The sequence below is a fragment of the Grampus griseus genome (assembly GCF_964374135.1).
Source record: "Grampus griseus genome assembly, chromosome: 16".
Taxonomy (NCBI): domain Eukaryota; kingdom Metazoa; phylum Chordata; class Mammalia; order Artiodactyla; family Delphinidae; genus Grampus; species Grampus griseus.
The window spans coordinates 18,290,260-18,303,363 of NC_139010.1; the positions used below are offsets into that span (position 1 = coordinate 18,290,260).

The 13,104-nt window shown below is 37.1% G+C and overlaps 1 protein-coding gene across 2 annotated transcripts in view; it reads left to right on the forward strand.

Annotated features, from left to right (window-relative positions):
- REEP3 (receptor accessory protein 3) overlaps positions 1-13,104 on the forward strand; it is a 98,827-nt gene that overhangs the window by 33,446 nt on the left and 52,277 nt on the right. For both annotated transcript variants that reach the window (XM_082673271.1, XM_082673272.1), the window contains exon 2: positions 12,690-12,762. In XM_082673271.1, the coding sequence (XP_082529397.1) occupies positions 12,690-12,762 (73 nt within the window). The remainder of the gene's footprint in view (positions 1-12,689; positions 12,763-13,104) is intronic.

Here is a 13,104-nt window from a genome sequence, read left to right on the forward strand (position 1 = left end):
ACACTGTGGGTGGGAATGTAAATTGGTGCAGTCACTATGGAGAACAGTGTGGAGTTTCCTTAGAAAACTAAAAATAGAATTACCATATGATCCAGCAATCTTACTCCTGGGCATATATCCAGACAACCCTATAATTCAAAAAGATACATGCACCCCTTTGTTCATGGCAGCAGTATTTACAATAGTCAAGACATGGAAGCAAACCTACATGTCCATGGACAGAGGAATGGATAAAGATGTGGTACATATGTGCAATGGAATACTACTCAGCCATAAAAAAGAATGACATAATGCCATTTGCAGCAGTGTGGATGAACCTACAGATTATCATACTGAGTGTAGTAAATCAGACAGAGAAAGACAAATATGTTATCACATATGTGGAATCTAAAATATGACACAAATGAACTTACTTACAAAACAGAAACAGACTCACAGACATAGAAAACAAATCTATGGTTACCAAAGGAATTGGGGCAGGGAGATAAATTAGGAGTTTGGGATTAGCAAATACAAACTACTGTATATAAAGTAGATAAACAAGGTCCTACTATATAGCACAGGGAACTATATTCAGTATCCTGTAATAAACCATAATTGAAAAGAATATGGAAAAAATATATATATATAATGTATGTATATTAAAAAATTGAATTACTTTGCTGTACACCAGAAACTAACACACTATAAATCAACTATACTTCAATTTAAAAAATTTTAGAAAATGGGTCTCAGATATCTTTTTTTTTATATATGATGGGTCACAGTTCACAGTTACTTAGATAACTTCTGAATGTTGACTTCATTCAACTACTAACATTGCAGATGTTTGCTATGAGTTACACGTTGTATAAATTACAAAGTGTTTTTGGTATAGAGCAAAGAGCACAGGTTTTGAAATTAGAAGTTCTATGTTTATTTTGTTTTGCCTTCGACACTAGTGGGTGCTTAATTCATAAGATTGTTAGTCTCTGAGCCTTATCTGTAGAGATAGAGCAATAATATCTACCCCACATATGAATTTCTTATTTGTAGTGACAATCAGAATGGAAAAATTACACCTGGTAAACTGGGGAATGCTGTAGATTTTGGGGACCTTTGTCTTCTTTTAGTCATGTATGGCATTCTGTAGAACCCTGTCCACAGGATGCCTAGTTCCTTGAAGGCCTCAAAAGTTGGTGGTTCTATAGCATATTCTGTATTGAGTTGAGCATTATTATTATTTTTTTTTTAGATGTTGGGGGTAGGTGTTTATTAATTTGTTTATTTATTTTTGCTGTGTTGGGTCTTCGTTTCTGTGCGAGGGCTATCTCTAGTTGTGGCAAGCGGGGGCCACTCTTCATCGCGATGCACAGGCCTCTCACTATCACGGCCTCTCTTGTTGCGGATCACAGGCTCCAGACACGCAGGCTCAGTAGTTGTGGCTCACGGGCCTAGTTGCTCCGCGGCATGTGGGATCCTCCCAGACTAGGGCTCGAACCCGTGTCCCCTGCATTAGCAGGCAGATTCTCAACCACTGCGCCACCAGGGAAGCCCCGAGTTGAACATTATTTTTAAACATTTTTCTTTGGTCTGGGCCTACCACATAGTAGGCCCTGGTGGTTGGGGGGTGAGGTGGTGGCTAGGGGAAAGAGTAAGAGGATGATGAAATACTAGTCTGATTTACTGTGAATTGATTTATTTCCCCTTAGTTTTATCTTTAGCTTTCCTTTTAGAGTAGAAATTAGAAGCTCTGAAGTAAAATTAGAAGTTTAGCTCTGACAACATGAAAATTCCAAGCTTTATAGCTCATGATGACTATAATTAAAACATGTATAAAATCTTTCAAAGGAATTTTTTACTGTGCTTTTCTCTCCTTGGCAGTTTTAAACCTGTATCACTGGTTAAAGAATTCAGAATTTGGGTTTTTCCTCATGGGTTTGACTTTTTCCTCGTGATTGTAATTTTCATACTTTTCTTTAAAGCCACCTAACTTGTTTTACTAAATGGGAATTCTCTACTAGTAGAGATTCTTAACAACAGATCTTTTCTTGAAATCGTATAAGACAAAAGTTACATATTATTTTCAGTAATCATGTATGAACTTTTGCTACATGATGGCTGCTGAAACAGTGGCATAATGATTCATTTAGAAAGAATATACACAGATACATGGGTTATCACCAGACCTTGTACCAGTTGTAATCATTTAGCCTTAAACAGGCACAAATTTATTATTTTCAAAGATTTATTAATTTTTGCCACTTTACTCTGTACATCTGTTTTCCCTTATGATCTCTTACATTTATTTTAGAATTTAAGTAAAGACAGAGTTTGACAAAAGTCAAGATAACCTATGGTCACATTACTTCTAAAAATACAGTTAGAGCTTAGCATACGGACAGCATTTGCTTAATCATAATCAGTTTTAATCCAAGACTAAAGTAACCTAATGTTGTCACACCTTAGTTTGTTGAAGATGCAGAATTCAGAAATTCAAATTCTTGGACCCCACTTCCAAAGATTCTCATTCCCAGTTGATTTCTATATACAGACAGATTTGCAAGCTTCTAAACCATTTATAGAGGATGCTTTTCAAGTAGTTCTCAAGGGTTTAGGATTCCTCAGAGGATTCTACAATCATGGAAGCTAAATTCTCTAAGGACAACTTAATTGCATTTGTCTCTTATTTATTTGCATTCATTTCTTATTTTTTGATGATCCTAAGAAAGATTTCCTCTGGGGGGAGAATACTGCTTTGAAAAAATTCAGAAAACTACTGTTATACCATAGGATTTCCAGGATTCCCTAATATTTTATTTATTTATTTTTGGCTGCGTTGGGTCTTCGTTGCTGCACGCAGGCTTTCTCTAGTTGCAGAGAGCAGGGGCTACTCTTCGTTGAGGTGTGTGGGCTTCTCATTGTGGTGGCTTTTCCTGTTGTGTAGCACGGGCTCTAGACGTGCAGTCTTCAGTAGTTGTGGCATGCGGGCTCAGTAGTTGTGGCTCGCAGGCTCTAGAGCTCAGGCTCAGTAGTTGTGGCGCATGGGGTTAGTTGCTCCCCAGGATGTAGGCTCTTCCCAGACCAGGGCTCGAACCCGTGTCCCTTGCATTGGCAGATGGATTCTTAACTGCACCACCAGGGAAGTCCGATTCCCTAATATTTAAGATTCTGCTTTTATTTTAAAAATTCACCAGAGTCTGTGTTAATATTAGAGACCTAATCTTCAAACAGAATTGAACTATGATAAAGGGCAAAAAACCGTTTGCCCTCTTTCTCTTCATCTTGCATGTAAACTTGATTGCCAGAATAGCCGGCCTTTTTGATTTCACTAAATTCTGTGAATTCTTTCTACATATAGTATTTCATTGTTCTCCTAATAGAAACATACTATAGTTTCCCTTGGCTAAAACACATATAGGCAGTGGTGTGCTGGGAATGCTTAATAACTGGAGCAAAGGGACTGATTCATATCATTTGCTAATTTCCATGATGTAAATACTCCCTACAATAATAGCCTATTTCAAGCTACCAGTGTGATGTCACCAAATGTGGAGCTGGGAGGAGACACACACAGAATACTTAGTATTTCCACCATACAGATAGTGTGTAAATAACTTCAAGAGCATAGCAAAATGTAGTCAAAGTAGTTAGGAATAAAATAATTAGGAAATGAGGAGTTTGAGTATTTACTGTTTTGCTATTAATGTGTTTTATATATTTAAATTAGTTGATTGTAAGATATCCAAGAAATTGTTCCCATGCTTCTGTGGGGAAATAGACTGTTTCAAAATGAGAGAAGACTTTTACTTTGCATTTTCTACTTTATTCTATTTTTTAGATTACCTATGTTAAAAGTTTTAAGCAACAACAACAAAAACAGTATTTAAAAAGAAGCTCTCCAAAATATTTTCATGTGTGGCTAAGCTGGGGAACCAACAGTGGGTCTCAGTCACAGCTACCTACACTAAAAAATGCGTTTCTTGGTTCTCTGGCACCATAGAGCTGAATTCTGTGCTTAATCGCAGTGCCCAGTGCATTTTAACTATTTGTTTATGCTCTGTTATGTTCTTTCAAATTATGTGAGAAATCATTTTCCAAATGTATATGTTAGAATGTAAAGAAAAATAAGAGAATTAAGACTAGGAAAAATAGCAATCAAAATATAAAATAAAAATCTGGTGAATACAAGTACTATATAAATATGCCAAACTTAAGGCCCATCATATTGAACAACAGATTTTGCCTGTGAGCTTCCTGGCAATTAGTGGGGGCAGGGGGAAAGGAATAATATAATTCTCTTCAGAAGGAAGGGCATCATTTTCTCAAAGAAAGCTAAGCATTGCATTGTACTGAATTCCAAAGTAAATCTCACACATGAAATTTCATATATAGGGATATCAATATAATAAACAATGCCCTTAATACTATTCCCCTAGTATTTATAGCCATGGGTTTCACATGGCAGTTTCTTATAATATACTTCAAGTAAAAACAAGAATGTAATATTAAAAAACAACTCAGTTAAAGTGAATTTTCCCCCAAAGAAGATAGGTATCATGTTTAGGAATATAATCTGGTAGTCGAGCTTGATCCAAATTTAGAGTGACACCGCCTACAGAAATAAAGGTTTAGAACAAGGATGGCAAAAAAAAAAAAAAAAAAAATAGGCAAATAAGTCCACTTAGCTTCCGTCCTTTGTTGTGAGCTTATGTTGGTGCTGTGTTGACAAGGATTCGGAGACCAGGGTCAGCAGAAAAGATTGCAGTGAATGACTAGCAATTTCTCTCTTGGTCACAGAAATGAGTAGCAGAGAGACCTCTTCATGTTTGCCATCCTTACGCCAGGCTATTTTATGTACATTTCACTGGTCTTGGTCTTTAGTGTAAACTGGATTACAGACAGGTTGAGTTTGTTTTTACTCTTTGATGAGGACCTGGAGAGTATTGTATTTTACGTTGCTCTTTGAGAGTGTACATGGTATCTATGTTCATTGTGACTAATCCTAACGAGTCTGGTACATCTATCTTTCATCATTCTGACTTTTCATCCTATGCTTTGTTTCTTTAATATTAGTTATCCCATTTTAGTTAATCTCTCGTCTCATTGAGTTTGTCCTTTAATGTAATAGAACACCATAATTTTTTTTTGTTTGGGAGCATGATTCTGAATGCAGTGGAATGAGGAGAATTTGCTGAATGAGTAACACCAGGTGCCAATGAGCATGGTCACGCTACGTATTAGCATTATATAGTTTATTATCAGCAATAAGCTGTTTGTAACGCTTCCTTTTAACAAACTACAATGTAAATTCTTTTCTATTATTAGAGCAGGAACTTGTAATCTAAAGACAATTTAGGGGGAATTAAAATAATTCTGAAATTAAATGTTAATATCATTAACTATAATATTTTGGGATGTTTTTCTCTTTTCATAGCAATTTATACACTGCATGATTGTTCTAATCCACATATTACCTTAAAAACACAGTTCATCTGTTGGACAAAATGCCTACTGACTCTCCTACTCTATTTCACCTGTTTGACTTTTTTTTTACCTTATTAAAGAAAATAGTCCTTAAATGGGTATTTCATACATTCCTTGTAAGAATATAAGATGATGTTACTTTCCTGAAGAGCAGTTTGGCAATATGTATCAAAGATCTTCAAAATCTCAGCCCGTTTGACTTAGCTATTCCCCTTCTAGGATAATGTCATTGGGAAATAGTGATTTTTAAGGGTGGATCTTGGAGTGAGAGTGCCCGGCTTTGAATCTAGCCAATAAGCTGTTATGGACCCCGGATTAATTTCTTAACTTCTGTAAGGCTCAGTCGTTTTTTTGTTTTTTTTTTAATGTATTTATTTAATTTTTATTTATTTATTTTTGCCTGCATTGGGTCTTCGCTACTGCGCGTGGGCCCTCTCTAGCTGCGGCGAGTGGGGGCCACTCTTCGCTGCGGTGTGGTGCGCGGGCCTCTCATCGCGGTGGCCCCTCCCGCTGTGGAGCACCGGCTCCAGGCGCGCGGGCTTCAGTAGTTGTGTCACACGGGCTCAGTAGTTGTGGCTTGCGGGCTCCAGAGCGCAGGCTCAGCAGTTGTGGTGCATGGGCCCAGTTGCTCCGCGGCATGTGGGATCCTCCCGGACCAGGGCCCGAACCTGTGTCCCCAGTGTTGGCAGGCAGACTCCTAACCACTGCACCACCAGAGAAGCCCCAAGGCTCAGTCTTTTCATCGGTAAAATAGGTATGAAAATAGCACGTATCTCTAGGTGTTATTGTGAGAATTAAATGAAGTCATATACAGAAAGTGCTTAACATCCTGCTTAGTATAAAATGTTGATAAATAATTTCTGTTATTAGTAATCAGAGAAAGATTGTTCATCATAGCATTAATTAAAATAGTACACATACAGGAACGTAAGATTTTCATTCATATGAAGGAATATTATACTATATAGTTGTTAAATGATGTTCTTAAAGAATATTTAAAGATATAAGAAAATGTTCATAATGTAACATTTAGTGGAAGGGCAGGACAAAAATCTATATGCTCTCAGATGTCAATTGATTGTTTTTAGTATTTTATAACATATTTATTAGAACATGTTTTTAAAATAGTCTTTAAAATGTTATGTCTTAAAATGTTTTTAAATGATTATAGAAAAAACTTGAAAAGATAATACCAAAATGTTGAGACTGGATCACTGTTAAAGATTCTTAAAACTAGGTGATAGGGATAGGAGGATTTATTTTATTAATACTATACTATTTGTGTATAACTTCATTTTTCATAATGTTTTTTAAAAGAATGACAAGCATAATAGATAAAAAAGGAAGTTTAAATCCTTGGAATTAGTGCTTTGTAATTTGTTTAAATGTAAATTAATTCTTGATCAGTGTTGTTATTTAACTATTATTGATGCATTTTTAAGGTTTTCAAAGAATTTGAGTGATATCAGACTTGTGAAACGTTTGATAAAAATTATAACAAATATACATAAACATATATTTGGAATAATCTTTACCAAAAAGAAAGATGGTTTATCCAATAATGGAATTACTTGTGATTTTTTTTTTTTTTTTTTTGCGGTACGCGGGCCTCTCACTGTTGTGCCCTCTGCCGCTGCAGGGCACAGGCTCCAGACGCGCAGGCCCAGCGGCCATGGCTCACGGGCCCAGCCGCTCCGTGGCATGTGGGATCCTCCCAGACCGGGGCATGAACCTGTGTCCCCTGCATCGGCAGGCGGACTCCCAACCACTGCGCCACCAGGGAAGCCCCTACTTGTGATTTTTATTGTCTTTTTTATACTTTTCTACATCTTACAAAAATTCTACAAGTTCTTTTTAAAATCTTAATCGGAAAAAGCGTTGATCAATTTTTTATGAAATGATGTTTAACTTTTATGCTTTAATGACATTAATTCTAGTATTGAAAGCACTTTTACTCGTTGCTTCTTAGACTTGCCTTTGAACATGATATAATTCTCTAAAACAATTTTGGTGAAGGATGGATTGTGTCGTACCATCTGTCCAGAAAATAGGTATTTCAAGTATTTTCCGTATATGAAAAATGATATAAGAACCGTCTTCACTACTACATTCCCATAAATTTTATTTCCTTTTTTAAATAGTGTTTTTCAACACAGCCAGTGTTCGTATAGGCAACTTTACCTTAGTGGGAGGGAAGGGTATTATGAGTATTTTGGCAAAGTTCTCGCGTCTGTAGGCAGAAATAAGACTAAGAGTAAATGAGTAGCTATTTCTTCCTACCTCTATAACTGAAATGATATTCAAATTTATAGGTCAGTTTTATTTGTAGAAAATACTCCCTTTATAAACCGTAAGTTTATCTTGTAGGTGGCCTTCTAAAATAAACTTTATTTGATTTTATACAGTGTGTGCTCATGCTTTGGCTTTATGCCTGACCTCCCAGGTTGCAAACATCTCCAGCAGAAGCCAATATTAAAGAAAATGAACCAAAAAATAACCTAGAAAATATTACAGATGTTAGTAATAAATTATCCAGTAATATTCACATTGGAGCCGTAATAAATTATAATATTAACAGTGGTGGTCCTTAAAAATTGTCCCACTATTCACTAAGACATTTAATCTTTCCATCGTTCCAAATGAAATACATTATTGTTTTCTACTCTTAACAAAAGTTAGGCGTTAGGGACGTTGTGTTTGTTCATTTGACTGTTTCTATTCAATACAGAGGTTAAAAAATAAAAGCAAAACACCTGTATGTATAGCATCAACTAGCACCAAACCTTACTATACGTGAGAAAATTATCTATTTTGGAAGTTGGTTATATATACATTAAAAAGTCAAATGATCTAAAATAGAGTATGCTAGGGACTTCCCCAGTAGCAGAGTGGTTAAGAGTCCGCCTGCCAATGCAGGGGACATGGGTTTGAGCCCTGGTCCAGGAAGATCCCTCATGCTGTGGAGCACCTAAGCCCGTGTGCCACAACTACTGAGCCTGTGCTCTGGAGCCTGCGAGCCACAACTACTGAGCCCGCGTGCCACAACTACTGAAGCCCACGCACCTAGAGCCCGTGCTCCGCAACAAGAGAAGCCACTGCAATGAGAGGCCCATGCACCACAGCGAAGAGTAGCCCCCACTCGCTGCAACTAGAGAAAGCCTGAGTGCAGCAACGAAGACCCAGCGCAGCCAAAAATAAATAAGTATTTAAAAAAATAAAATAGAATATGCTAAAGGCAAAATGACTAATCCTGACAAATTCTACAATTCACAATAAAAGTAATTTAGAAGTCTGTGGAGGAGGGTGGGATCTTGAAGCAAAAAAAGTGAATTAATTAAGCAAGAAAAAAAATGGAAGAAGTGGAGGGAGGATAAGGAGGGAAGGAGACATTGCAGGCAAAAGCACACACTGCAGGACTGAAGTAGAAATATCATACAGGAGGCATATTGAGGAAACCATGTTGAAACAGATGGTTTATATAAGGCAGTGGTTTTCATAATAACTTCTTATGAGCCCCTACATGGGCTTGTTGGCAAAGGGGTGAAGAGACCAGCTACTGAAGTCTTTAAGCAAGGTAGTAGAGTAGATCAATATTAGGAAGATTGATCCGACGCTGGAGCCAGAGGCTGTGTTGGGAAACCATTCAGTAAGTCAGATGAGATGGCAAGAGCCTAAATGTATCATTGGCCAGTGATTTGAAAATAAAAGGATGGATGTGTGGGTGCTCACCAAGGAAGAACCAACAGGACTGAGCTACAGATTGGATGGACGATGTAGCAGGGGAAGGGGGCGTCAAAGATCCATACACTGAGAGTGATGGAGAATCTCATGTTGAATTTAAATCCAGCGGTACTTGATTGCATGGGAATATGGAAGATAATATGTTGATTGTGTCCAAATTCTCAAGGGAAATACGAAGTGGATGGAAATGGCTAACTTGAATGTGTAAACTATAACTGTGGTGGCTAACTTCGGGATTATACCTTAGGTCTGCAGTGAGGATGAACACATAGCAGACCTGAGAGTTGTATTCTTGTTTACACCTCAGGTCCTAAGGTAAATCGCTTTCTTAGAAGTCACTAAGCTGGAAAGCCTCTGTGCCTTGTGGGGTGCCTGTGTTAAACTGAAAAGCCCTAGGCTCTGTGGCACAGCTAAAAATCTCATATCCAGAGTCTGGGTATTGGCTTCTGGTGAAATAGCATTCACAGGGTAGTATCGTTAGGTAAGGCAGAGAATGTTTATCAAGTGGCTTCCAGGTGGTGAGGATAAAACCTGCAACAGGAGAAGACTTGGTATTCCTCTAACCTGGTTACACGAGCCCCAAACCCAGGGTTCAGCTTTGTGAAGGATAAGAAAGTCACCAGGGATTTATAGCCCATCCCCCTCCCCCAAGTAATCTGTAAGTAAACTAAAAAATCTCTCTTTATCTCTTATATAGAGATATAAATATTTACTTGCTCTCAGTGTAAGAATGCTTATTTAATATAAATGGAAACATTTATTTAATGTAAAAGTTCTTAAATATACAGTATATGTTAAGGGCTGAATTATGTCCCCCTCGCAAAACTTGTATGTTGAAGTCAAAACTTGTATGTTGAAGTCGTAACCCGCAGTATCTCAGAATGTGACTGTATTTGGAGATAAGATCTTTAAAGAGGCAATTAAATTAAAATGAGGTATTTAGGGTGGGCCTGAATCCAATGTGATTGGTGTTCTTACAAGAAGAAGAGATTAGGACACACACATGGACCAAGGTATGACCACATGAGGACACAGTGAGAATGTGACCGTCTGCAATCCAAGGAGGAAGGCCTCAGGAAGAAACCAAATTTGCCAACACCTTGATCTTGGACTTCCAGCCTCCAGAACTATGAGAAAATAAATACCTGTTGTTTAAACCATCCAGTCTGTGATATTTCATTATGGCAGCCCTAGCAAACATAATACAGTATGTATTTCAGCAAACTTCATAAACAAAATTGAAAGATAACAATAACCTAGAAAAATATTGGCTAACATGCAAAACACACAAAGAAGGGCCTCAAATCAACAACACTGTAGTAACAATGAGCACACCTAGCACCCAGATCTGGGTCTTAAATACCATCATCCAATAAAAGGAACCGAGGCTTCTTGGAGGAGTGGCTGATTCTAGGAATGCGACCGGAAGTACACAGTATGAGCCTGGCGCATTACGTGTAGTGCCAGAAAGTAACAAATTGCTAAAAAAAAAAAAAAGAAAAAATCCCTCACAATTATGGAGGTATGTCAAAGGGACACAGGAACTAACCAAAAGATGTCCCAATGTTCAAAGCTTTTGAGCAACAAAATAAAGTATTATTGGATCAATATCCAAAGTGTAAAATAAACCTATGAGTCCATATTGACATAAATACATTATTGAATAAATAAATAACTGGAGAAGAATAGACAAATCTCCCGTGCAGAAGAATTCCAAATAATTTATATAGCTACTCCACTCTCAAGGAGGTAGAGGGCAACTCCCCACTCAAGCGTGGCCTGTGCATAGTGACTTTCTTCCAAAGACTACAGCATGGAGGTGGTGGGAGTAAGCTTAAAGTTACCAAATCTAACACACACTACCTCAGCCTGGTGGTCAAGGTTAACATCAACAGTGATAAGCGATACAAATAGTATGTGCCCTTAATATGATGAGATGGAACTTAGCCTCTGTGATCTTCCTCCCCCAAACCCACACCTCAGTCTAATCATGAGAAAAACATCAGACAAATGCCAGTCGAGTAGCTTCCTACAGCGTAGTTGGCCCATATTCCTCAAAACTGTCAACATCAGGGACTTGCCTGGTGGCACAGCAGTTAAGACTCTGTGCTCCCAATGCAGCGGGCCCGGGTTCGATCCCTGGTCGGGGAACCAGATCCCACACGCACGCCTCAAATAAAAGTTTGCATGCCACAACTAAGGAGCCGGCGAGCCCCAACTAAAAGGAGCCCATCTGCTGCAACTAAGGAGCCTGCAAGCCGCAACTAAGGCCCAGTGCAACCTAATTAATTAATTAAAAGAAAACAAAAAACACATGGTATAAAAAAACCATCAAGATCATTTCCCGAGCAACGTCTGAGAAACTTACAGCCAAGAGGACCTAAGGAGGCAAGACAACTAAATATAATATGCTACCCTGGATGGGATCCTGGGACAGAAAAAGGATGCTAGGTAAAAACTAAAGACATCTGAATAAAGTTTGAACTTTAGTTAATAATATATTAATAATGATTTATTAATTATGATAAATGTACCATACTGATGCAAGATGTTATTGATAGAAGTAACTCAGTGTAGGGTATTGGGAATTATCTATACCATCTTCCCAACTTTTCTGTAAAAATAAAACTATGCTAAAATACTCTTTTTTAAAAATAGATTAAAGAAAGAAAAGTAGACAACAGAGTATCATACACTCATGTATCAAAAAACCAGTGAACACTTGAGAAAAACTCATACTTACTGGTGCTCAGAAATGCGCATTAGAACATATAAGGCAATTATTTTTCTCCTATTTAGCTGGCAAACATTTTTTAAATGATGATACACACGATTGGCAATGTATAGGAATGCAAAGTGGAACTACTTCTCTGGAGGGCATTTTTGGTAATAAGTAGAAATGTGTGTACTCTTTGAAGCAGCAATATCGCAACCAGGAAGTGTGTATCAGTGTGCATAGAAATGTTTTTCACAGTATTATGTGCAATAGCAAAAATCTGGAAATTAACCAAAAGCCTATAAATATGGGACTGTTTAAATAAATTATGTGAATCTCAATGTGGAATGTAATGAAGGTATTAATACTGTAGACTAATATTTGAAGACAAAAAATTCCATGATATGTGAAAATGCCAATTGTAAACCATATAAACTGTGTCATTCCATCTCTATATCTGACACACACACACACCTTCTTGGATATGGAATTTGGTGAAATAATTGTAACAGAGAGCATTAAATTAAGTCCTATTAGTGATTGTCATTTTATGAATGCTTTAAGAGTTACTTTAGAATGGATAAAGATGTGGTGTGTGTGTAGTTTGCTTTTCTCAGTGGATTTAGTTTATACACAAAGTTTTCATACACATTTACACTGTCATACGTTCTCCATGTACTTGCTACTTTTCTATTAGGTGAAATTTTCATGAGCTGTTAAAAGCATTATTATGTTTGATTAGTCCTCTTGTACTTTTTACTTTTAGGTTGGTGTTTGGAATGCTTTATCCTGCATATTATTCATACAAAGCTGTGAAAACAAAAAATGTGAAGGAGTATGTAAGTATAGTTTTGTGAGTGATCAATTCTAGTTGAATGTATCCATTATATACAATACTAGAAAAACTGCCATTATTTTAGAAACAGCTGGAATAATGTTTTGGGTTAAAAATGTGATATAAATGTAATAAAGTTAGTCTTTTTTTAAAACTAATTTTGAATACAATTGCAAAGTGGAGTTTCAAAAATAGTTTGCTGTCAGTTGGCATTTAAATAAGTATGATCCCCAAATGAGTAACTGGATCTCTTATTCATTCAGACTTTAAGTCCCAGTAAAATAAGAGGTTGGGAAATTGTCTGTTTTTTAGTCTTGTAAATGGATAGGTACACCAAGAATATCTC